This window comes from Triplophysa dalaica, chromosome 4 (genome assembly GCF_015846415.1).
Source record: "Triplophysa dalaica isolate WHDGS20190420 chromosome 4, ASM1584641v1, whole genome shotgun sequence".
Taxonomy (NCBI): Eukaryota; Metazoa; Chordata; class Actinopteri; order Cypriniformes; family Nemacheilidae; genus Triplophysa; species Triplophysa dalaica.
In genome coordinates this window covers 25,437,398-25,456,444 of record NC_079545.1, presented here as the reverse complement: position 1 = coordinate 25,456,444, position 19,047 = coordinate 25,437,398, and the positions used below count along the sequence as shown (strand labels likewise).

Sequence of the window (19,047 nt, the reverse complement as noted above, 5' to 3'; positions counted from 1 at the left end):
ACGCGGCTCGCAGATGTACTTTGATGTAACCCTGAAAATAATGTGACCGGCTTAAGAATGGGTTAAAGTAAAGAGTTTATTCACCAAGTGATAATAATAAATGACCTAGCTTTATTTTCCCACCACTGCCAATAATGTTATTCTGTTCACATCTAAAAACCTACCCATTTAAATTAGAAAACAATTGTGAAAATCAAACACAGACACATAAATAAAGGATCTAAATTTTTTCAAAACAATGTAAAACAAACTGCGATGATTAAATTAAACTGTTAAACCCATTTGCTGTTAAACATTGTAACAGTAGAAGCTTGCACAACATTATACATCGGGTAACATATAACTTAAATCATACAGCAGCTTTCAAAAAAACCCCACAAAACAACTCTAGACACCTGACAGAGGAGGTGCATGCTCTTTTTGGTCTGATAGGGTTTAAATTATTACACAAACTACATTCTCACATGGATGCATCATGTCTAAAGCTGCTCGAGCCAAACCCACAGGTACAGTATGTAGTCTATAGGGTAGCATTTGTGCAGGAAAATAATATGTAAACTTACTGAGGAATTAATAAAGACGGCTCACATAGTCACAGAAATTTAGCTTTAAAAATAAACACAACTGGTCCCAAACTGAGTCCTCAATGTGCGGTCCCACACGGAATCTACTGACATTTTTCTTTTCTGTGTTGAATGGATTTAATATCTGGGCTGAGCTGGCTATGTGGGTAGCTGAAAGTAGTAACCAAAATCTTAAACATGCAAGGTGTAAGTGCCATGTACAGAATTTGACTTTCTGTATACTTTTATACCACTCAACGGGTGGTGAATATCAACGGGTGCATAGATTTTCATCTGTAGATTCTGTGTGGGTCTGCCGATGTGTAATTGGGGCAACAGTCACAGAAATTACACATCCATTCACAAGTTATTGCACGAGAAGCTTGGCAAAGAGTAAAGATGATATGTGACCCTGGAAAACTAAAGCAGTCTTATGTGTCAATTTTTCGGAATTGAGATTTTTACATAATCTGAAAGATGAATTATTAAGATTTATATTGATGTATGAGTTGTTAGATCAGGACAATATCTGAGAAAATTGCCTTTGAAGTTGTTAATCAGGGGCACTGGCAGGCCATCCACTCACAAAAAATAAAGTTTTTATATATTTAATGTAGGGAATTTACAAAATATCTTAATGCAACATGATCTTTAATTAACATCCTAATGATTTTTGGCATAAAAGTAAAGTAGATCATTTTGACCCGTACAATGTGTTTTTGGTTTAACTAAAATGTTCTCGTGCTACTTAAGACTTGTTTTGTGATCCAGGGTCACATATGTAGTGCCTTATAGAAACATAATTTCCTAAATGTTTCAACTCCGTTGGATTTTATTGTTCTTCAAGTTAGGTTGCACCATTTGACGACGTTTAGATTCATGTGATTCACTGTTTTTCAGCAAAAGCTTTGGTACATATTATTTGGTAATCCATTTGGTAAAAACAATATAGCAGGGAGGACAATGCAATACATATATTTACATAAGTGTCTATTTCTAAAACGATTCACTACTCATGTTTCAATCTTTTAAAATATCACGTATACTTGAAGCACCAATATTTGATGATATTAAAAGCAAAAGAGTAAAGAGTCTGTTGACCCTTCTGGATACAGTGCAACTAAAATGAATGATCGAGTAGAGTAAACACAGCAGATTCACAGATCATCTTTCCCACTCAAGTCATTCTCCACCTCTACAGAGGTTTAATCGTGCTAGATCGAGGAAAATAAGACAGGTCTAGGTCTTTTTGCATATAATTTCATAACGTTCTATTGTATAGTGTGCCAAGTCATATATTTTTCAATTAACATATAATCTATATATATATATATATATATGATCTAATATATCTTATCTGTGTACAATAATACACATGAGATATGTACACACAAGACGCTCACACAAACCCATTCATTGTGGAAGGGAAAGAAGGACATGGCTATTTTAAGCAGTAACAGTAGGACTTAAAACATGCTTCTGTATTCGAACTTGTTTTGTAATGGTTTGAGTTTAGGACCGTGTTATAAATCAAGCTTATTTAACCATGACAATTATGAATCTCCAAAGTCACCACCATGAGTTATTGCAGTCACAAAGCACTCGTACGGAAGGACAGAATCACTCTCAGAATCAGTGCAACAATGTCACCCCGCTGTAAAGTGCTATACATTCACTTACCATGAAAATCGTTCTTTTGTTTTGCATGTTTGTTGTTTGGAAGAACTCTGATTTTCCAAAAAAAGTCTCCCTCCTGTGGCCATTTCCATTCTCTGAATATTTCATGGGTTGAAAGTGAGAGTAAGATTTTCAGCACACGTCACTCTCAGATGTTTCTATGGAAGCGTCAGCCGCTGGCTTACAGTTAGATGGGAGTGTGCCTGTGTGATCACAGTCAACAAGACATAAGCTGGTTTTGTGTGCAGTGGGTTTTTTGTCATTGCGCCTCCGCCACAGCAGGGGGCAGCACACCCTGTTCCCGCAGGTGATTACGCAGTGTGTTGAAGATGCTGAGTTGCTGCTCCGGCTGCAGGACCAGCAGCTGCTGTAAGACCTTACTGGGATTCGGTCCCCTAGGGAAGAGAGAAACGGTGTTAAACTTCCTGTGTGCACGTCTGGGAGTCCAGGGAAACCAAACACAGAAGCACTCATCTCAGGGAGACATGGAGCTTAAAAAATGTATAGAAATATACCAAATAATGTGGTAATGTTTTAAAACCATTCAAATATATATATATATATACGTAAAAGCAAATGGGCAATTCCATGCAAATCTTCACCTTGATGTTTCATACTGATAGGTAGGTGTCGATATTTGGTAGTTTTACAGTCATACCCATAAGAAGTCTCTCGTGAAGTTTTCCAAAGTCAGGTAAGTGAATTGTCACATCCATAATGGTTCATACTCCTCATAAATGGGCAAATATACTAACTATTTGAAGTGATTTATGGGTATTTTTACTTTTGGTTTGTGCATTTTAATTTTCTTAAAAGAAAATGTTTTTTGTCACATGCATAACACATTAACATTTTTACCTCTTTTAAAATAGAAAACACATGCATGGACTGATATTTCTCTGATTTCTGAACTCTGCAATCAGGGGTTTAATACTATGCAAACAGATTGTTTACTATATTGGTATATTTAAAGTTTTAACTGAAAATGTCACATCCATAACGCTGGAATGGCCCAAATGAAAAAAAGATGAGGTGATATAAGCCGATTCCTCACCTGATAAAACTTGCTATGTAAACATGAACAAATGTAGCCATCAGGTACTGACAGTCAAAGCGATCCATGATCCCTCCATGACCAGGGATGGTGTCAGCAAAGTCCTATAGAATACAACAGAACAAACTCACAAGTGTATTCGGTCACAGCTAGCAAGCAGAGCGTGTATAAAGAAATGAAGTTAATTGAAAAAGAGTTTGGCCTTGTTTTCACAAGAGAAGGACCAGATGATTTTTCATCGCTTCAATGCCAAAGACGAGTTATTACGGCAATCAGTGTTTGTACTGTTTTACAGCAGGTGGCGCTATTACACAGCTTTGGGAAAAAGTACAGAATCCCAGAACCTAGAATGTATATGTTTTAGCGGTTTTTAATGATTGTTCTGAGTGTAATCTGGGCGGAATCTGTGACAAAAAACTTTTATTATCTCAGCTGTTTAATCAAAATGATGAATTTTTGAACAAAACTACGGAGTGATAAAAAACGAACAAAGGAAGATAGAAGAATACGGTTTCTTTTGTTTAAAAGCTGAGACTCTGTTCTTTCATTTGACATATTGTTTGTGCATATATTCTTGACAGAAAATGTACTATGAGCCATTAAATTTGGGTGAAAATGTTAAAAAACACTGGCGTAGACTAGCAACTTTTTTTTAAAAGGCTGGAGGCGAATGAGTTAATAAATAAACCTCCAGATACCCTGTCTATTGTCCTGCACATTCATTTCATGAGGAGTTTCTTTTTAAACTTTGGGTTGCTGTGCTTGAATAATATTTTGGGTTTGATTCATTTGAGTCCAGTCAACTTTACCTCTACACATATTCCCAATGAGCTCAACAGATGCTAACAAGAAGTGCATCGATTCTATGGGAAGTTTTCCTGGTTCCGATCTAAATAATGCCGGCTAATAATTTCTTAGATTATTTGATTATAAGAGTTGCATCTTTAATCTAGATTTAAATTGACAGGGTGTGTCTGCCTCCCGCACACAAATGTAAATTTATATTTAAATTAAATGTCATGGTCCTGCCATCTCATGATTTTCGAGTCTTGTGGCAGGATCATGACAAACCCATGTGTGGAGAAAAAGGTCATGGCATTGTTTTGGTTTTGTGATGCCTTGCTCTCTCTCCGGTGTTTCATCTTTTAGTCCTCGTCAGCTGTTCATCCCTGTCCAATTTCCCTGGTTATGTTTTCACTATATATTGTCTCAGTTCTCTTTGTGCCTCGTCGGTGCATTATTCTTTAAAACATGTGTCTGCTCTCCCTTTGACTGATGCGTGGATTACCTGGTTCCCGTGATTGTATCGTGTCTTAGATTTATCATTTTATAGTTATTCTGGACCTTGTTTTTGCTTTTTTCCCCTCGTGGAAGTTTTGATTTGATTCTTGTTTCGTTCGTTGTGTCTTCCCCATTGTGGGTTTTTGTTGATTAATTAAATAAAGTTTTTGTTAACCCTTCACTGCCTGCATCTGGGTTCTGTCTCAAACTGTGACAATAAAACCGAAGAATTATAAGTATATGTTTTTTTTTAAACATGACTGTACATTTAAAAAGTGTATAAAATGACATCTTCTCAATGGTGACTGACTTTGATTTTAAAAGCACGTTTGAAGCCGCTGGCAAAGAATCCACCGAATGGTCCGATCAGAGAGGCGAACGAAGAGAGTGCAATACTATGGATCTGAAATGGGTAGAGGTTGACGGTTTTCTGCGAACAAATAAACATACAGACATCATTTCCAAGCCAACGCACAAACAAAAAAATGAGTCATCATTGCAAATTATCCAGAATGCAGCTTCGCTTCGAGACTCAAAATCAGACAATATTACTCCGAGATTTAAACACAAGGATTTGGCTTCTTCTATACTCACCCATCTTATTGCATTCTGCACCGCAGTAGGCAGCGTGTATTCCTGCATCACAAACAGATTTGAGGGGTCACACTCCACAGTAAAACGATTCGTCTCGCTGTTGTATTCCACCGGACATACAAAGTACTGGTACTGGGACAGCAGGTACGCAAACTGAAATCAAAGGAGCTTTCTGTCAGTATTTAACAACGTGGTTGTCAATGGTTCACATTAATACTATCTCAAAAGTCTAATGATTTACTCACCAAGAAGCTGAAGACCACCGTTGCAAAGAATCCTCCAATGAAGCCTTCCCACGTCTTCTTAGGGGAGAGCTGAGAGGGGACATAAAGGATTAAGTATGAATATAAAGTGATTTGTTGCAATTTCCCTGGTTATAATTATGAAAAGTTCATAAAACCAAGGAATGAGAGCATGAATACATGAGACTTTTAACACACAAAACAGCTTCACCTTTATCAGTGGGGTTCTTCCGAAAAAGAAGCCAAACAGGTAGGCCATGATGTCATTACAGATCACAGTAGAGATTGGAAGTATGAACCTAAAAATACAATTATAGAGATGTATTATTAAAACCGTACAACTGTAGGATACAAGAAACTGCTATCAAGTGGAACATCTTCAAACACAAACAATGCAGTTGTCAAGTAGTGATGTGAAACATTTAGACAGGTCTATCAGGTCAGGTGGGCTTACCAGATCATTCCCTCAAACAGGTTCTGAATGACCAGATGTGACTGAGTCACCACAATCAACAAGGTCACATGGGTCCAAGCAAACTGGAATGGCAAGCACAAACAAACCAACACGCACGCACAATGGCCACCCACACGCAGACACACGCAAACAATCACGGTGTGAACGGCTGATAATGTATAGTGAGTTAAAACACACAATCACAGTGCTAAGCAATACTGTGCGGTGAGGCAGCACCACAGAAATCTGTAACTCAACATTTACACAGAATTGTATTGTGTGATGCAATTACTGGTCTTGCCGTGGGAGAGAAATGTTAAAGATTATACTAAGACAAGAAAATGCCTTAAAATGTTTAAGCAAACTAGACGGGTACAGCAAGATTCTTAAAATATTTTGCTGTTGAGCAGTCCTGTATGGAAACTTTTTCTGGAATGGGTGTGACCACACAAAAAAAATAACAACTGCTCATGAAGAGTTGACTTGAAATCATTTAAAGTTTGTGCATGTTATTAGTTCATTTGCTCAACAGCTCATCATTAACCCATTAAGCCATTTCTAGTTAATAAGTAGGCGGAAATGGATATCAAAACTAGCTTTACATCTCCTGATGAAAAAACAAAGCTTGTTATGCTTCATAAGCAAAGTGTATGTTTAAGGTTTCAGTTCTGTAAATAAAACAGTTGTTAGGCCCGATTCACATTTCGCGTCTAAAACCGGGTCGCCAGTGTGTCCTCCCCTATTCGCGAGCGCCTGTCGCCAATCTACATTTACAATAACGAATATGCACGCGGAAAAGACATGAAATGTGAATCTGGCCTTGGGATGTTTTTATCAGCTGTACAAATTATGAGCCTGTAAAAACTTGCAAGCAAAAAATACTGTAAATAAACTGTATGACATGCAACAATCTTGTCGTTTCATTTATCATTTAACTTCACAGAAATACAATCAAAGAGGCGAGATGAAAACAGCTGTCGATTTTATAAATCTGTATGAAATCTACATGAGTCAGAAACATAAAAATCTTCTGATGATGACTGTGAATGAAAGGAACAGTTTAGTTAAAGCTGGCACATGAAGTACTGATACACACCATATAAAACTGCAGGCGGTATTGTTTCTTCACTAAACTCAGCACAAACATGCAGAAACCTGGAAAAAGCAAATAACATGCAGTTAGTTGTATGAAATATAAGATCACTGTTTATTCACGAAATTTCACGAACATCAGAGATAAAATAATTGTACATTTATTACTGTAGGCATTACAACAGCATTATGGCAGTTTTTTAATACAAAAGAACAAACACTAGATGAGAAATGATACTTTAGGCTCTCACTAAAATAAAAAGTGGATACTCTACCACAATATTACATCATAAGAGACATTACAGGCATTACAATCTGGTGGAGTGACAGTAAATGTCTATCGACTGCAGTGACGGAAGATCTACCTGCATGCTGTACAACTATGGCCATAACACATACACTTCTGATCCTGTATGTGTGAACACACAATGCATTTATATCTACATTCATTTCTACTATAAGTGCCGCAAAATATTTGTCTTGTCCCTCAGCTGGTAAAATATTTTGTTTTATTAATATTTTATATTTATTAAGGATTTATTTAATTCTGGCATTAGGGTATTCAGTGCTTTGCTACATTGTGAAAGTATAGCCATCAAAAAAAACATCTCCTTTATCCCTCATTATTCAAGATTCATAATCTTGGCAATTTGGGCAAAGATTAACTTTGGAAAAAGTATAGATTATTTGATTTTATAATAGAATTTAATCAGCACAAGTTTCACCTACATGTTGCAGATTACATGACAGCAAATCATTCTTATTGTTCATTAGTCTCTCTTTAATCCTCCAGCGAGGGAACTAATTTTTCTCCAGCTGAATCATGTCTGAACAGGCAATCATCACAGGGATAATACAACATGTTTACACAAGTGTGTCATATGTGTGACCAACCAAAGCTTGAACTGCGCTGTGTTAAACTATACGAGAAAGCTAATTGTGGATTGTGGCCTACAGTCATAAACATCTGATGGTCTGCAGTCCCCTTGAAAGGTTTTACACTCACCTGCCAAATATAGAGCAAAAGAAATAAAGCGATGATAACGCACGAGGAACTGCAAAGGTTCCTCCCTATGGACGAGAGCAAAATAATCTGCAACCGTCTCGCCGTAAAAGAAGTAGTTCACACAAATCAAGAAGTACCTGAAATACAGAACAGCAAAGATTTATGTCAACATTTAAGTGAAAGACTGTGGGATATCTGTAGGGTTTTACTATGTTAGCTTGGCAGTCTTAGTATTTACTTTTTCCTAGGTTCCAACATGGAAGTGCACTTTGTTCAAGTCCAGTTAATCACTACTTTATCTATGGCAAAAGTTGACTGTAAAACGTGAGAGAGTGGGTGTGTGTTTGTGGTAGTAATTGAATGTAAAGTACACAAACTAGAGAGAAGGGGAGGGCGGGAAAGAGGCAGAGATAGAGAAATAGAGAGATACTTGGTGAAAGATAAGCTTTAAACTATTCATTACTTACCAGCTAAGAGTCCGAAACCACGGCAGTTCATAGGAATGGTAAACTCTATAACCAATGGTTATGATTTCTTGAAAACACTTGATTTGAACACTCATGACCTATGAAAAAAAACAATAATATGCAAGTTAGAAATTAAATAATAATGGTTTGTATTAACCATGTCATCTGTGTTAACCAATTTGCCCGCACTAAACTATTACCTATCATAAAATATAGTATAAAATAACGTATGAGTATAATTTTTTTACATTTTTACAATCTATATACTTTATAATGTTATGTATACAAGTATATATAATGTATCTATACAATATAGTCTCTTAATGTATAGTTATGTGGAACAGAATTTTGGGCCAATGAGATTTCATAGTGGGCGGGGCTACCCCGTGTAATCCATCAGAAATTGAAATTAGGTCAATTGACACTATTGCATCTGGTAAACGCTGGACACAAACTCATATTTACATGGTACCACGTATCATTTTTCACTGTATTGCGTCGTGTCTGGTTAGGACGCAGCACTTTGTGTTTTTAGACAATTAATTTTGCATAGTCAGGTGAGGTTACAAATGGGATGAATGTAATTCAGGAGGACAGGTTTTGTTAATCCGGTTAAGGAACCCTAAATGCTGTCTAGCCTGCGGTCAGTGTGTTAACCATATTAAATGTGTTTGTGTGACATCTACTGTTTGTATTCATACTTACCACTAAAATGAGCATGATGGGTCCCAAATAGATGATGAGGAAGAAGCCAATGATCATTGTCAATGACAATATGCCTCTTACCCACCAGTTCCTCCATCTGTAGAGAACAACATAGTCATTTGAATGCAGAATCTCACGAAAATATACTTTGTATTTTCATTTACATGCATTTGCATATTCATGGACAAATAGTTAATTTTTTATAGTTGTTTATAATTGCGACTGCTGACAGTACAGATGATAGGGTTTGTTTTGTTCACCATCTAGTTTACACACTGCTGAAGTGTTCATCTGAATTAAACGGCACACATGCAGAGTGAACAATCTTCGCTTTGTTTTGAAGGCCGCCTATCTGACGTTTTGATCAATGGGGCAGATTTACACTAACAGTAGAATAAATGTGATAAATGATGCTCCATTAGTCACATATATGAATTTTTCTTTCTCTTTCCCGATTGTCATAAACCATTTGCTAGGCAGGAACAGAGCAGGTGTTACAAGTCACACAATGCAGCCGAACAGAAAGGAAGGGGGGAATTTGTCAATGGAGGAAAAGCCATGAGGGAGAGAGAAGAAAAAGTGCAGCATCATCAAAAAGTGGTCAGCTAGGCGCCGGTATTTGGCATTCAGGCATGTTGCCCGTGCTGAAACAGTGCACCTCTGCGGGCTTTTGAAGACTGCAGAGCATCACATAAACAGACAGGGTCTTTCCTGGGTAAAAATGACCACTGGAGGTAACTTTCATACTTCAGCTGAATCATTGCCATGTCATATAAAGTTAGTTACTAGTTTACATAAGACATGAATTGCTTTTTAACCTTTTAAGCATATGCAGCTGCTCACTTACCTGAAATGCCTTTCTGATAATAGACTGATCAAAATCTTCACTTTCAAGTGCAACCCATTTCTATCAAACTATTAAAATACAGTACTTTGTACTAGCTTTTATGTCGATGTACCAGTTATTTAATATATAACCATATACGCATTTATCACAAAGCATAACCACAGACCATGGATGGTTACTCATTATTGTGGTTAGGTCAATGCAGCCAGTTTTCTAAACGATTGTATTTGTTATACAGCACAAGATGGGTGGTTATGTGCAGTTTGAAGAGTTGTTTGTGCTGGTCAATGATTTGAAAATGTAAATGAAGGAAAATCTGAACAGCACCGTAAAACTGACAAGGATTTGGGCTCCTGATAGAAAACTTTGTTCTCCGGTGGGGCCGACCGCCCTGTCTAACCTCATCTGCATATCAAATATCACTAGAGTCTCTCCTATTGATCAGAATCAAACTGTGTAGGTTAGCGATACTTTCTGTTAAGTTATGTGTGATCAATTTTCACAAGGCACTGATTTATTAAACCTTCCCCTTTGTGGTTAGCAATATAACAAGAAAGTATTGTGAAAAGTGCGTCTTTCAGAAGTAAAACAGGTTAAGCCAGTTAAGAACTGTGTTATATGTGACTTCAGCTCTTTAATGTTTCTCGCCTGCTTTAAACTTGGGCCTACATATCGACATATATAAAGCCTTTATTCTGTAGATTGTTTAGGAAGTTGTTTGCGAGCACCTCAATGACAAGCCCTCCAAGGCTTTGTTCAAACACTGTGGAGTGTTATCTATGGAAGGTGGTACGTCTGGTGTGTCCGCTTTGGAGTCGCCCTCTGTGTCTCCTTCTGCTTCACCGGGAAAACCAAGCTTGTCATCACCATCTGCCTCCTGCAGAGACACACACACATATATGGCATTAGACGCAAACTACATAATGAATGCGCTCACTCCAGATATACACACTTTACAAAGCAAACACACATCAGACAATTGTCTACTGTAAATATTGAGTTGAAGTAATGTGAATGACATTAATAACGCTATTCAAAGTGCATTTAAGATATGCATGTCTTGTCATACGTGTGCTCCATGGAAATCAAACCTGTGAACTTTGCACTGCACATGCAATGCTCTACCAGTTGAGCTACAGAAACACTCATGCTTGGAAAAATGCATGGAAGAGTGCAACCATTGCACAGTATTGTTTTCTTTTTTTAAATATTTCCTTTAAGGCACATAATAAAACTGCATTTTGGCTTGAGCACAGAATGCTAAATTGAAAATTGTACTATACAGAGACTGAAAGCAAAATGTCAGTGGTTATCTCTTCATGGAAATCGTAGATTTACCAGTCAAAGCAATAGACAGTGACGGTGGACTGAGTATTAGTTCGAATAATTTAGGCAAAATCTAGACAAATGATTTGGAGGAAAATCAATCTGGCTGGAGGGTGTGGCACCCGAGCATGTGCGTCACTGCTTACAGTAGGTCGAAGTTCAAACCTGTTTCTCCTGCTGTCATGGGCAGCCGACCATAACCATCAGCAAAAGAACAGAATAAACCATTGTGGAAAGCTAATGACTTATAGCAAGAACTGCTCAAGTGCGAGGATAATGTTATAAAAGCGTACAGTCAGACTATGGCTTGCTAAATACCTAAACATCATCATAGGGAAATGTTTTGACCAACAAGTCTAGGTCAATGCTTATTTGAAAGCCTCTAGCATGTGGTTGGGGCATCAAGCCACATCCTGGAAAGCTTGAAGTGTAATTGTCTCATTAATCTGCAATAAATCTGTAATGTGGATTTAAACCCAGAGGTGGTCAACCACCACGGCTCATAAAAAAGCTGAATTGGATTTTAGATTGATAAACAACACCGAGGTGCAGAAAGCTGTCTATTTTCTCTACAGTAACAGCCTCAGGTGGAAGCCGTTTTCTCTGCTATAGTTTCCAGCATTTGACAGGAAAACAAGTTTCACTTTGATAATAGGTCAATATGTATACATGTTTAAGGGATAGTTCACCCCAAATAAAAATTCTGTCATCGTTTAGTGACATTTTCTCATCGTCTTGAGACCTTTAATACTCACACAAAAATTGAAGCTTAGTTAGATGCTTTACACGTTGGTCAGACATTCCTTAAGTGGGCCGTTCTTGGGCCATATCAGTGACAATGAGTCTTGCAAAACTATCCATGTGTTGACTGCTAGTTTTTGTGTCTTTACCATGTCTTTTGAGTGATATTTCTTTCAATTAGTGCTGAAGCCTAAACAAACACCAAATGTGAAAACAACAAACCAGCCTGATTTCTAAAATTACTAAATGGACGAAAGCTTCTGGACCATTACTCTAAATAGCTGTGCTGAGGAGACAATTGTGAGCAAGGTGTGTAGAGGGATCACTCATGTCTGAAACAAGACTCAGATTAAAGCCTGTAAAAGAAACCTTCTGCTAACTTTTTAATGAGGGGACACTGCGGCCCCCAGGACACATTCGTGACAATTTGCAGGTCTGAAATTTGCTCCTCTCAACTATTAGCTTCATCAATGTAGTCAAATTGATTTAGTCCATTGGAAAAATTAAAGTGGGAGTTTGAAAAGAAAGCCAAAGGCAATGAGCAGTAAACTGAAACATTATCTCTCGCTGTTCTAGCAGTACAAAAGATAGACGAGGAGAGAGTTTTCTAACTCTACAGATGAGCGGCTCTATTATTAGATGGAGGGTTTTACTGAATGGCGCTCTGTAATACACAAATAAACTGTGTTTATGAATGTGCACTGATATTTCATTTACACCGTTTGCACGGCAATCCACAGTGTTTGGAGACTGTATAGCTCTGAAAGTGATAGTTCTGACAAAAATGAAAATTCTGTCATCGCTTACTTTCACATTTTAAATGATGAAAGAAATGTTATTTTTGAGTGAACTATCAGTCTAAGAGCCATTAAAACAATCTACTGTTATATAAGCATTTTATAAATCAACTATAACATAGACAAATACACTCTTAACTCTCATGAAACAACATGTTGCATAATTTGCAGTGAAAATATAATCCCTATAACAATTAAATGATACTTTGTTCGTGCAGAAAAGAGTTTTCATGACTCGGTCTCTGCGCACTGCATCTTTCACAAACACTGAATCTTTTGCATCTTTGTCTTTTTATTTTGTCTTAATGAAAGGAATATTCCACATATGCTCTGAAGATACAAAACATCTTTAGGCCTCCTAGCTAGTCAAGCCATTTTTAATAATGCGCAATTCAGCACAGATCAAACTGTTATTTTCACAATTAAATTAAATTGAATTATGTTGCAGTTAACACACTGACCAACTACCGGTCTGTGTTACACACACCACAACACAAACGGACGGAATTGTCACCACATCTCTCATTTAGTTTCTACTGACACAGCGTGTGCCTGTAACCGAATGTGCGGAACGGACAGAGATCATATGACCAATGAACTGTGGAAGTGTCAAAATACTTTGTCAAATCATCACTTTAGGAATCATGAAAGTACAGTAGCTTAGTGAATCCCCAAGAGATAGTCTTATAATAAGGTCTTAGTACAGAAATGAGACCGTGAGTCCATGGCAGGCTTTTTTCATGGAATGAATGACAGCTTGTCTTGGTTTTTTACCCTCACTTTAAATGCTTTACAGGGGTGGAAGAATATGGGCTCATCAGGAATTCATACTGTTGCAGCAAATACTGAAATGAGCACTCACTGCTGTAGTGAAAAGCAATGGGAGGAGAGCGATAGAAGCAACATTTCAAACACAGCGTTGAGTGCTGTAACTGTCAAAAACAGTTGTTTTATGGGAAACAATAGTAAGGCAAAACTTAAAGGGATAGTTAACCCAAAACTGAAAATTCAGTCATCGTTTCACCTTCTTGTCGTTTCAAACCTTTATGACTTTCTTTCTTCTGCAGAACACAAAAGAAGATATTCTGGTGATCAAACAATCCATTGACTTCCATTGGTTTTGTTTCCATACAATAGTATGACACAAGTGAATCAGTAATGTCGATATTCGGTTACCAATATTTTTCCAAATATTATCACGTGTTCTGCAGAAGTAAGAAAGTCATACATGTTGGAAATGGCAAGAGGGTGAGTATGATGACCGAATTTTCATTTTTGGGTGAACTAACCCTTTAAAAGCAAAATTTTCTGGTTGGTAAGGGAGTGTGTAAAAAGTTCATATAGGTACATGACATTTAAACGTATCTGCGTTTTGATTGGTAGCAGGGGTCAGTACATTTTTTACACCAGTTATGTGTGCTAAACATAACCATAGGTATAAGATGTTTGCACAAGAATGTTTTTTGGGGGACAGACCCAAAATATCATTTAAAATGGCTAGCAATGCACAAATGGCAAAAACAGCACTTGGTCAACCAGCTAAGCCTTGATGGTAGATACAATGACTTAGGGATGCACCGATATGTACATTTTGTCCGATAACGATAACCGATATTTCTTAAACATCGGAAGCCAATAACCGATATATTGGCTGATATATACAGTATCTAAATATAAACAATTGCTTTTATTTGAAAACATGCACTGCGGAAAACAAAGTTACCATTAGTTCTCTTTTTTCCCCAGAAAATCATTTACCAAGCCTACTTTACACTATTTAACGATTCTTTAACCTTCAAACTTTTCTGGTATATTTAATAAACAAATTATATATGTTCTTCCAGAAAATGTTTTCAATAGCCTCGTGTCTAAAATGTCTCAAGACAGAAAGCATTGAGACTGCAGTCTGATTCAAACAATATGCTTTTGTTCCTATAATTCACATTCATTAATACCGTATCCACTACTGTACCTACATCAGCAATAAGTGAATGATCACGAAACAAAGACAGTACTGTACTGTTTTTTAACTGCGAGCAGCGTGCAGATGAAGAAGTTTAACCAAAGGAAATCATTTATGATTTATCGGCTTCAATATATCGGCATACATTTTATCATCGATATACCGATTACATTAAAAATGACCATTCATCGGCCGATACCGATATGGCCGATTATTTATTATTGGTTATTACTACCATCTAAACAAATGTAAAATATCTATAACTGAAGTTAACTGCAAACTGCTAACAGTGTATAAGGAATATGATCATGTCTACACTACTAGGTCTTCAGAGAACTGTGTGATTACAACAGGGTGCTGAGTAACCAGCTTGCTGTGGGGAATTGCAGAAGTAGGCCATGACCACAGGAAGAAAGTTAGAGAGAATCTATCACCGAGATCGTGCTAAAGGACAGGCCTACACTAAGGTTAGGACGGTCTTTTGAACCATGAGGGTTGCTGCAAATTTGGCTGAGCACTATACAGTACTATCTGTTGTAAAGCCAAAAGAGAAGAAAGCTAGTCGTGTTTTCGTCACTAGAAGAAAAAGCAAATAAGATATTAACTGAAAATTATGATTCTGAGCCGTGTACCATCAGTCTCTATGGCAGAAAAGGAGATGAAATAAAGGAAAGCACCGAGCTGTACATACTGATTATTGCCATAAGAGATGGAGAGACTGATCTTGAGAGGACTGGCTAAAGGGGCTGTGAACGGACAGCCAGGGTGTTAGTCTTATAAGATCAGTGCTCTTTATGAAAACAACATAACCGCTTATGCCTGCATGTTCCTTCGGTACCACTGTGTTTCATTGACTTACACTGTAAAGCTGCATTACAGTATTCATTACCATAAGAAATGATCCCAAACCAGCTGCAAGTATTTCAATAGTATTCCTGCATAATCACCATTTAATATGCTGAGTTAACATCTAAAAACTGATAACATTTGCTATATTTTATTTTAATTCAATCAAATTGTAACACAAAATATCACTCTTAACCAGTTGCTTATTAGCATGCATATCATTAGAATATTGGCTGTTTAGTATTTATTAAACACATATTCTGTATGACCATATTCTACATCCCTAATCCTACCCAATACCTAAACCTAACAACTATTCTAACTATTAATAAGCACCAATTGAGGAGTTTATTTTAAAAGTCGTAGTTAATGGTTTGTAATAAGCTAGAATTGGACCATAAAATAAAGTGTGACTAATCAAATTACTCTAAATACTCACAACTAAATATAATTGTTTTTTTATATAAATTTGTTGACATAGTATTAGTGCTGTCAAACGATTAATCATGATTAATCGCATCAATAATTAAAGTTTGTGTTTACTTAATATATGTCTGTGTACTATGCATATTAATTCGTATTTATAAACACCTAAATACATTTTTAAGGACAAAATATATATATATATATTTTTTATAAATGTTTATATGTGATTTCAATTATTGTTATAAATAAATAAATACACCTTTAAATATACATGTAGGTTTTTGTGATTATACATACGAAATGAATACGCACAGCACAGACATATATTATGTAAACACAAACTTTTATTCTTGATGCGATTAATCAAGATTAATTGTTTGACAGCCCTATATAGTATACAAAGCAAGTGTTCTGCATATTACATCACGTATTTGACTTGGTAATGTAAATTCTTGGGTTGGGGACCAAAGGATGTTGACTTTCTCATTTTGACCAGCAGCCACATAATGTGTATATAGACATATGCTGGTCCCCTCATGCTCACATACCAAACAAGATACAACTCAAATATTCTCATAGAGGTAAAGTGTGATTTCTTGGAGACTTTATTATTGTTTCAGAGCTTATAATGTCAATCCACAACATATTTCTCTCCATACATTTTTTTAACTTTAATTGTCATGTGACTATATATTCAACAAATCCATTTCCAGGATGGCTACTGTGACCAAGTGATTTGTTGACCCATCTCACATGTTATGGGATCTCAGCCAAACAAAGTCAGACTAAAGACCGTTTGTTCACAAGGCCATCAAATGTCTTCTATGTACTGTATACTACATAAAACATCGCAATTTAAGAGCTAATACAACAATGTGCGTACAGTCGATATGACATTACATTTCTGCAACAAAGCTTGTAAAAAGACCATTTAAAGGTATATCGTGAAAGATAATGACATGTGTCTAAGCTATTCATGAAACCATGGGAATCGATTAGATAGCAAAACAGTGACTTTGAACAGATTTCACAAGTTCATCTGACTAATGCATGTTGCGTGTTATTCAATCATTTCTTAACTGATAAGAACAATAATATTACACTGACACAAAGTCAACCCAGAACTTTCCTTCCTGTAATAAAATGTCCAAACATCGCTCTCAAGTTAACTCTTGAATTGATATTCTAACTCAAATAGTTAGTCATTCGTTTATTACTGTGTAACTACAGCTTTACGCATATGTGACCATGGACAACAAAACCAGACTTATGGGTAAATGTTTTGAAATCAATATTTTGACATAATTTGAAAGCTAAACAATTAAGCGTCCTATCGATATATAGGTTGTTAGGATATGATAATATCTGCCGTAGAACTGTTTAAATATCTTGAATCCGAGGGTGCAAAAGAATCAAAATATTGAGAAAATGGCCTTTGAAGTTGTTAATAAGCGGCACTGTTAATGGCCATCCACTCACAAAAATAATGTATTTGTGCAGGAAATTTACAAAATATCTTCGAGGAACCTGATCTTTAATATCCTACTGATTTTTGGCATAGAAAAAAAATCAATCATTTTGACCAATTTAATGTATTTTTGGCTTTAACCTAAAATGTTCCCCTTGATCCAGGGTCACATATCATCAAGTTCCTTCTGAAATGCAAGTATGTGTCCAGTATGCTAGTCAATAAATGCTAGAACTACAAATGCCCGGACAGTAGGTCACGTTATATACCAACCAAACTACATTTGGACACAACATCTGAACATTAATATACAAAATAAAACGAAACGTTCCTCGTGACAGGTACCGGCTCAGAAAGCCTGCTGTCTGTACTTACTTAAAAATACATGAACCTGTAAAAACGTTTTAAAAACGTACATGATCTACAAAAACGCTGTCTATCTAGTCAGCTCACTGGATTCTCCACCGACTCGCGACAACTTCATGACAGACAACAACGCGCACTACATTAAAGACTAACAAAGCCTCGAAACAGCCATTTAAAGCAATGAAAACCCCAATTAATCCTAAAATCGACCCGCGAGAACAGTGTTTGCAAAACATCTACTCGGATTGAAGTGGTCTGACTGGTTGCTCGTTAGCTGCTTAGCTAGAAAGGTCATTCGCAGGCGATGAATGACGTTACTATAAACACAGCCTCGCGAGCAACGTCAAATATGCCGTTTATAGTATAAATTACCTTGTCGCTGATGTTTTCTGTGCTGTCGGGATCTCCTCCTCCACCTCGCCTTCTTAGCTCCGTCATTTTGGCTCGATTCAGTCTAAATAATACATAGATATCGTCGGAGGTCCGCGTTAAAAACGAGCAGAGCCAGCACGGGGTTAGTGTAGCTAATCCGGTTAATTCAACCAACGGCGACCATAAGTATCTCCGGCGGCAGGTACAGAGAGACACACGGGCGGCGCGCGTTTGTTTGTGGCCGCAGATCTGCGCTCGCTGCTGTGTTCGTTCGGTCATACAACTCTCTCTCTCTCTCTCTCTCTCTCTCTCTCTCTCTCACCAAGTCAACACGAGGACGCGCTGCTCCACTCTGCGGCTGGAGCTGCTCATTCACACCAGTCGAAGCGTGACTGTTATCAGCCGTTTTTGTAAATGTAAACGTTGTCGTCATCCTCCGAGTCCCAATTTGTACCGTGCACGAGCACAGTGAAGTTTAATTGTCCGTGAATTGTGACGTGTTTGTGGTTGCGTCGATGGAGCGATTTACATACTAATTTAAACTCGATTTCATTGTTTACAACAATATTTAAAGACCTACGTTGTTGGGTTGCTGGTTTTAATGTTTTTTTTTTTAAGTTTTGTCTCACGTCATCTCGAGGCCCCCTAGTCGTCTTACCCGGGTTAACTGCACACTCAGTTGTGATAAGGGGTGCCATCTGAAATTCTGGGCCCTGTGGAAACCAAAATTTCTGGGCCCCCTACAAATAGGAAAATAAAA

General features: G+C 37.1%; 1 protein-coding gene across 1 annotated transcript; it reads right to left on the bottom strand.

Moving 5' to 3' along the window:
* Nucleotides 1-58: 58 nt before the first annotated feature.
* On the bottom strand, nucleotides 59-18,913 carry cds1 (CDP-diacylglycerol synthase (phosphatidate cytidylyltransferase) 1). The gene is made up of 13 exons (XM_056744916.1): nucleotides 18,288-18,913; nucleotides 10,711-10,859; nucleotides 9,136-9,232; nucleotides 8,431-8,528; nucleotides 7,964-8,100; nucleotides 6,962-7,020; nucleotides 5,866-5,948; nucleotides 5,623-5,710; nucleotides 5,415-5,483; nucleotides 5,170-5,322; nucleotides 4,886-5,005; nucleotides 3,295-3,398; nucleotides 59-2,635 (listed from the first exon to the last, which is right to left on the bottom strand). The coding sequence occupies exons 1-13, from the start codon at nucleotides 18,564-18,566 to the stop codon at nucleotides 2,500-2,502; spliced, it is 1,572 nt and encodes a 523-aa protein (XP_056600894.1). The 5' UTR covers nucleotides 18,567-18,913; the 3' UTR covers nucleotides 59-2,499.
* Nucleotides 18,914-19,047: the final 134 nt, after the last annotated feature.